Source organism: Anastrepha ludens, chromosome 4 (genome assembly GCF_028408465.1).
Source record: "Anastrepha ludens isolate Willacy chromosome 4, idAnaLude1.1, whole genome shotgun sequence".
NCBI classification, from domain to species: domain Eukaryota; kingdom Metazoa; phylum Arthropoda; class Insecta; order Diptera; family Tephritidae; genus Anastrepha; species Anastrepha ludens.
The window spans coordinates 68,189,426-68,197,550 of record NC_071500.1 but is presented as its reverse complement, the minus strand read 5'-3'; the positions used below and the strand labels follow the sequence as shown (position 1 = coordinate 68,197,550).

Here is an 8,125-nt window from a genome sequence, read left to right as displayed (position 1 = left end):
TTTCCATGCCGTCAATATATTCTGCGGTCTAAAAATTGTTAGGATCAAATAAAAGGTCTTCATATTCATTACAACAATCTAATATGCTTGTAAAAAAGTAATTTTCCCCTTTTAAAGTTATAAATAAATCCTTAAAGCATATATTTATGTTTATATTTTAGTAAAAAAAATATGTTTTAGTAAAAAAAATTATATTAATTTGTATACATTTTTCAAAACCGAAAAGATCCTTGAATACCACCGCTAACATCATTCCGGTTAGCATCGTAATTTCTGGTACCACGAGCATAGGCATCTACCTTATAGCGTCTATTACCACCAGTATATATATTATGATCATACTCGACGGAACCTTGTCTGCCGCGTTGTGGAGTGTCCTCATAGTGTATTTTCACGCGCCCGTGACCTCCCTCCTGTGAACGCACTTGACGCACCAAAACCAAGTGTGGTTGATCAACTAGCTGATGATCTTCTGCAATATTAAAATCATTGCTGGGATCTTCATCGTAGAAGATGATGCTGGCGGTAGTTGCAGCGATAAAACAACAACAGCCCAAAATCAGTACGCACTTGCTGATCATTTTACTTATTTACAGATATTTTTCCAGACTTTTGTGAACTCTACACATTTTTTTGTACTTAAAAAGCGATTTAGTTTGATTGGAGGTTTCAAATTGATTGATGCAGAATTTGGAATTTTCTGTATTATTTATATTTTTCGCGAAATTGACGAAACTTTCGCTATTTTCAGAAAAAAAGAATGCTTGGGATTCACCATTTCATTAATTCGTGTTTTTGTTTTTGCTTTCTTATCAACAAATTGGGAATTTTTATTTACCCATACATGTTAAAGAATGGTTTATTATGTTTGGCTTTTCATATTATATGTACATATATATAAATATTTTCTCCCAACAAACAATTCTTTTATATACAAGCAACTAAGGTGAATTCGTAGAAGGTGATTTTTTGATTTGATTTTTGTAATTTGGCTGTGGGGTTACCAAAATTGCAAGCTTAAAAAAGTTTAAAAAATATATATTTTCATTTGAATCATTTTGTTTATTTATTCAAAACGAAAGCATGAATTCCTTTTGAAAAAATTGATGTTCTTCGTTTTTTATATTATATTAAAAGATCATAATAATAAATATGTACATATAAATATATATGAAAAGCTTTCCCTGTATGCACTTTGAAAGCTTAACAGTTGAGAGATATACATACATTAAAAGTGCACACAAACATACAATGTAATAAAATGACTTTTTTGGTGACATCGCCTTACAACAGTAGTTAGTTAAAAACAAGTAAGTACAGGAGCCGAAGTATCAGTGACAACCGGCTGAGAAATAGTAAATTTTAAAATTACTTGAATTTCCTACAAGGTATTTCCAACTAAAGCTTTATCAATTTAAATAAAATTTGAATTGCTTTTTAAGCGCATGGAGCACAGACCGATACTTAAGATAAGTTAGGTTTTACTTGCCCATTTAGTTACATCTGTTATTTTGGTAGCCTAGCGTATATATTAGGGCGGGTCAATTTCTTTCCCGACATCCTTCCTAGCAGATTCGAATTCTACATACCATTCTAAGACAAAAAGTCCACTAGAGCGTAACTCGAAAGTCGATTTCGAGACCTCCAAATTTTAAAAGAACCTATCTATAAATAAAGAAAGATTTTAAGATTTACTTGCAACCAAGGTGTATTTTTTCTACTTTACGCCTTCATTATCATTTCAGTATTAGTTAAAGATAGCTTTTTTTAAATTTGGGGGGCTCAAAATTGAGTTTAGAGATATGCTCTAATGGACTCTTATCTTAGAATTTTATGTAAAATCCGAATTTGTTAGAAAGTAAATGGAGAACATTATTATTATACTTTTAACAATAGAAAGGTAAACCTCGAAAATTTTACGAGTTTATTTTAACCAAAGCCACCCTACTGCTTCCCACATTGCACTAACATTGCAATAACTTACAAAGAATTTCGAAATTTTCTAAACGTTTTTCAAATAAAATAATTTTAAAATAAGTATTAAATAGAACGGCGTAGGGGCACTTTTTAAGAGATTATAATTGTTTTTAATCAGATCACTCTTATAGTGACTAATCGTAAAATTTACGAGGTTTACTTATGGAGCATAGTACTAAAGATATCAAATCCAAACAAATGAATATACATTGTCGTGTACCTCACGGCAAAGTAGTTCACAACATGTTATTGGCAGCATGCCAGCAACATGATGCTAGCGACAAGATGCCAGTAACATTATTTCACACCTATTTCAAATTGAGCGTAAACTGGCAGTCCGTTCGCGAATGCGGTGCCTGAGTTCGATTACTCCAAAAACATGGAATTTTTAAGCAAAACGTCTTCGTAAAGAGCGTAAGTAAATTTTCCTTACATATTTTGTGTCATTATACATATGTATGTATGTATATGTTGTATTTTGTATAAAAAACTCTTTTCTTACCAAAATTTGCTAACTGCTTCTGAGGTGATGGTCGTAAATTTGGCGTTTCTTTTCATGTTTATTGGTGGCAAAATTTCAGTAGTACTGGCCTTAACGTAACTTCAAAGGAGGTTAACTTTTTAGGGTTAAAGTACAAAATCACCGCTGATTTTCCTAAAGTTTGTATCGAAAGAAATATGAATTCAGAAGGAAATATGAATGTATCAGGTGGAGCTGGTATAAAATACTTGGTGCAATTTGGTGCATATTCAGAAGGTGGTATACTCGCATTATTTATATGAGGTAAATATTTTACATTGGAATGCTTTCATATCTTGGATTTGTATTTTCAAATGAAAAAAACTATGTTTTTCTTTCAAAATAGGCTGAGTTTATGTACTTAACAACATGCGAAACGAACACCAATTCATATAATAGTTGGGATGTTAATATCCTTCAAGATTCGCGATACGTTTTGAACACACGTCGTATGCGTTATTGAATAAACGTTGACTTTTGAAGTGAAGAAAAAAGTTTTAACTTAAGACTTTTAAGTACTTCAACAATAAAAATATTTATTGTATAATGTACTTAATTTGTGCCAAACCAGTTTGATTCGACAGAATAATAGGTATAAATAAGCATTATAAAGATTTTTTTGTTTAATTTTCATATATTCATTTTTAATAGTTGTAAGAGCTGAAAAACTTACATTCAACTATCGCCTTAGAATACCTTAAAGGTATTTAGAGAATCTTATTCAGAAACCAAGAATTTTAATAAAGAAATTACATCAGATAATATTTGTAATTGCGTTTGAGAACTAAATGGAGTGACGTCACGGTTTTGAAGCTTCGGGTTTTGTTTACATTCCATTGAATGTTCACGTTTTGATAGTGATTTTTTCGGTGATTTTGATGCAAATATAATAAGTGAAAACAAAGTACTAATAAGAAAAGAAGAAAATATGCATAAATTATGCGTTCACTTTTGTGGTAAACGCCTTAGCAAAAATACGAACATTTCGAATAAGGAGATTTTAAATTTTTTTAAAATATTTAATGTGACAGAAGAAAGTGAAGAAACTTTTGCTGCAATTATACAACAAAGTGCGTGTACAGTACGTCGTTCGGAAGGAACACCTGGCATTCTTGTAATCAGAGTAATTTCAAATATAAAGTATTTAGAAAGCCGTAATCACTTTCTGACATTCGTGATCGCACTGCATATTATATTTTTAAATAAGCATAAGTCTATTATTTTATGTTTTGATTTTCAAAATTCGTTAATGACATATAACATAAACATTTAGTCACCAAAAAACCTTGTTTTAAAAGCATTTTCATCAATTTAATATAATTTTCATAATTTTCCCAGTCTGTTTTCCTGATATTTCTACCAGGCTTAGGTTTCGGCCGATTTTTACTAACCTCAAACGAGATATATCTATGATCAGAGAAGAAATGATCTTCCAAAACTTTCCAGCTTCTAATTCTGTTAATAACGGAGTCAAACGCAAAAGTAGCGTCTAACATTTCTTGTCTATTACTTATGACAAAAGCAGGTTTATTACCTTTATTACAAATATGTTGTTTAGTTCCTATCAGATAATCAAAGAGACACTCACCGCTAGCGTTAGTATCAGTGCTGCCCCATGTCACAGGATGCGCTTTTACATCCGCACCAATAATTAGTTTTGCGCCAAGCTTCTGCGCCAGCGCTACCAGATCTTTGAATATTAATCTCGGTAGCTCCTCATGGTCATGTGCTAGGTCACATCCGTTAATTTCCCGACTCCAGGCTAATGGTCAATTTATCGGTGTCGTTGTAATTAGAGAGCATGAAAGCTTTTATTCCTTTTCTTATTAGCATGCACACTATAGGATTACCTTTGTTGCGAGCATACACCAGCTTATATTTTTCAGTCCTTAGTCCGCACACAAGTCCATGTGATACCCATGGTTCTTGAATCAGGACAATATGATATCCACCTTTGGATTATGAGATTGGCGAACGCAACCTTTGAGTGCTGCACTTAGGCTCAGGAGTATTATAATTTTGTTCACATAAAGGTGGTATATAACAGCATAAAGGAATCAGCATATACATATATCGAGATCTATAAACCTACATTAGTGTCGATGCATCATCTAACCATGCGTCCGAAAACGTAAGCAAATATTTGTATATTCCAATGAAACGTGGTACACATATAACCTTTTGCCAAAGTAGGTTGGTATTGAAAATGGACGAAATTGATTAATCAACCACACGCACTTCCCATATAACGTTAATTAAAAAAAGTTAAAAAATTGTTATTTCAGCTATAAATTAGTTAAAATTGCTCAAATTTGGGATGATGAGCCTCAGGAGAAAATTCGATGCAAATAAAATCTAAAAAATGGTGTCACATATACTTTTAGGTAAATGCATATATCTTGATAATAACTTAATATACCTTAACTCATTTACATACATTTATTTATTTCAGTCTACAGTCCTATTATTGAAATCGGATATACCTCTTATCGAAAAGGAATAGTGGTCATGCCCAATTTTTATGTGTTTAGACTTTATTTCGGTCCGCGATTCTGATGTTAGAAACAATAACTCTCTTTGTCTATGAGTTAGTTTTAATTTCAGCCTAATTTTGCTAAAATACATATATTTATGTATGCAAATTTGGTATGGACCGAATTTAGAATACTTATTAATTTTGTTTTTCAAATATTGCTTTTGTTAAAATTTTTTTTTGTTAAACGACATCGTGGACTAGATGATTTCTATTGTTGTACCATATGTATGTATGCATGAAGAATTTAGAAGCAAGCAATAATTGGCATACCTTTTTCAGTTGGCTTAGATTAATTTCAATTTATAAAAATTGGTTCAGGGTTTCTTAAAATGACAGCCTACAATTGGACAAACCGTTTCTGTTGTTGTTGTTCTAGCAGCTTTCAAATCCTTGTTTAGAGCGGTGAAAACTTCAATCATCGTCGTCAATATAATCTAACGGTAGATCCTGGAAACGGGTAGTTTCGACGAGTAGTAGGACCAAGAGAGAGGTTAGTAATAGTTGAGTAGCTTTAAAAGGGTGCCGAAAAGCTCCATCAGTGAAATTAAATCAATATCGAAGAGTTAAATTACACTTCTTCTTATTATCGATCATACTTTTTTAAATTGATTTTTTACCGTTTCTCCTCTATTATTGAAAATTATACCCACAAGATAGGACCACCTATGTAAGTCGACTTAAAAAATAACTGAATTACATATTTATGTATATGCTATATTATCATTTTCTACTACAATTTTATACTTATATATACAATTCATTTCAAAAGTTATTGAAAAAAACATGTTGGCTTAACATAAAGCACTTCTCCCTGAACACATGATTTTCGAATTAGCGGTTATTGTATAGTATGTGGCCAACGAACTAACGGGTGATTTTTTAGTTATTATCTTTTTAAACAGTTGGCTTAAACAGCTGACACACGTTTCGTGTTTTGTGTCACTGTCAAACATCTTCAGTTTGGTCTATAATTTAATCATGAATCGTCTTACAAACGAATAACGCTTGCAAATCATTGAATTTTATTATAAAAACGCGTGTTCTATTAAGAAAGTTTATCTTCTTCCATTTTATGGCCAGTTTAATCGACCCACTGAAGCGGCTATTTGAGCTATTGTGACTAAATTTATAACCAAATTTACATTATTGGACATCAAACCACCAACACGCTTACGTAGAGTGCGAACTGAAGAAATTATCGCAACTGTATCGGCCAGTGTTAATGATGGCCATCAATTATCGATTCGTCGCCGTTCGCAGCAATTGGATCTCTGTTACTCAACAACGTGGAAAATTTTGCGAAAGGATTTAAGTGTGAAGCCTTTCAAAATACAGCTGGTGCAAGAATTGAAGCCGAAGGACCTACCGCAATGCAGAATTTTTGGTGAATGGGCTCTTGGAAAGTTGGCCAAAGATCCACTTTTTTATCGAAAAATTGTGTTCAGCGACGAAGATCATTTTTGGATCAATGGGTACGTAAATAAGCGGAATTGTCGATATTGGAGTGAAGATCAGCCAGAAGAATTGCAAGAGCTACCAATGTATCCAGAAAAGGTCACAGTTGGTGCGGTTTATGGGCTGGAGCTATCATTGGACCGTACTTCTTCAAAGATGCTGCGAATCGTAACGTAACTGTGAATGGTGAGCGCTACCGTGAAATGATATCCAACTTTTTTTGCCCAAAATGCAAGAGCTTGACTTCCATGATATGTGGTTTCAGCCAGACGGTGCCACATGCCACACAGCACGCGTAACAATGGACTTGTTGAGAGGCGAGTTCGGTGAACATTTTATTTCACGTTCGGGACCTGTCAATTGACCACTCAGATCGTGCGATATAACGCCTTTAGATAATTTTTTGATGGGCTATGTTAAAGCTCATGTCTACACAGACAAGCCTGCTTCAATGAACGCATTGGAAGACAACATTAAAGCATTTATATGTGAGATACCGGCCGAAACATTGGAAAGAGTATGCCAAAATTGGACTAAGCTGATGGACCATTTGAAGCCCAGTCGCGGTCAACATTTGCATGAAAAAATCTTCAAACATTAAATTATATGGATTGTACTATCGATTTAAATAAAAATTTCATGCATGTTTCTGAATAGCTCTTACAAAACCACCCTTATTTTTCGTAATTTAATTCGCTTTCTTCAAACGTGCATTCGTATTGTATTTGATGACGAATGCTATGCCTCGGGTGCTGTTCGTTAGAATCTTTCGGTTCTCAAACCGTCTAAGATTAATCCATATGTGTTCAAGTATACCCCATTATAGCATTGATTGTTACAGGCATGCGACCGTTTACTATGGTATGTAGCTGCTTTTAAAATTCATACTAGATGGGTTGGTAATTTCTTTATAAATGAATTTATTAAAAAATGTTTCACATTGAATTGAAATTCTTAACTTAATAAAAAATCCCATTCTTATTAAATTTATTATTGATATTTAAAAATATTGCCATCAAAATTAGGTTACAGTTTAGAAGAACTACCTTACCATACTGAGACAGTCCGGTTTACTGTAGGGTTTATATGCATACATATGTATCTACTTCATTGTCTATTCTACATATATTCTGCTTTAAATGTGTATGCATGTATGTGTGAAATATGTTAGGATGTGAACCAATATATTTGCATTTAAATTTAATTTTATTCAAGGTTAATCAATACTTCAGACCACAAAAAAAGCATAACTATTTACAGATGTACTCACATAAGTACATACATATATCTGTATGCATATACAAATTCGGGACTGAGGCAAGAAATACGCTGGCAAGCTTTGGATCACTAGTTCATTGTTTATGTTATGATTTGTCAACAGCTGAAAGATGATAAAAGAATTTGCTCTAAATTTTTTGATAAAAATAGGTAAATAATATGTGAGAAGTAAATTGTAGAAAGCTTTTTCTAACAGAAGTCACCCCTCACCAGGCATTGATAAACTCAGTGTGCATTTCTGCCTTGAAAATTAGGTTTCATAAAAAAATTGTCATTCGGAATGAGCATAAAACTATAAGGCGGACCCTTTGTATTACAGCATCGGGTGCATCCACAAATTGGGAAAAAGGCTAGGCTAA

At 32.9% G+C, this 8,125-nt stretch overlaps 1 protein-coding gene across 1 annotated transcript; it reads right to left on the bottom strand.

Moving 5' to 3' along the window:
- Positions 1–212: 212 nt before the first annotated feature.
- LOC128861861 (uncharacterized) lies at positions 213–581 on the bottom strand. Its single transcript, XM_054100237.1, has one exon. It carries the CDS (start codon positions 579–581, stop codon positions 213–215), a length of 369 nt encoding a protein of 122 aa, XP_053956212.1.
- Positions 582–8,125: the final 7,544 nt, after the last annotated feature.

Bases quoted from the DNA above. Each gene is read 5' to 3' on its own strand.
- LOC128861861 (XM_054100237.1), bottom strand. From the start codon at position 581: ATGATCAGCAAGTGCGTACTGATTTTGGGCTGTTGTTGTTTTATCGCT.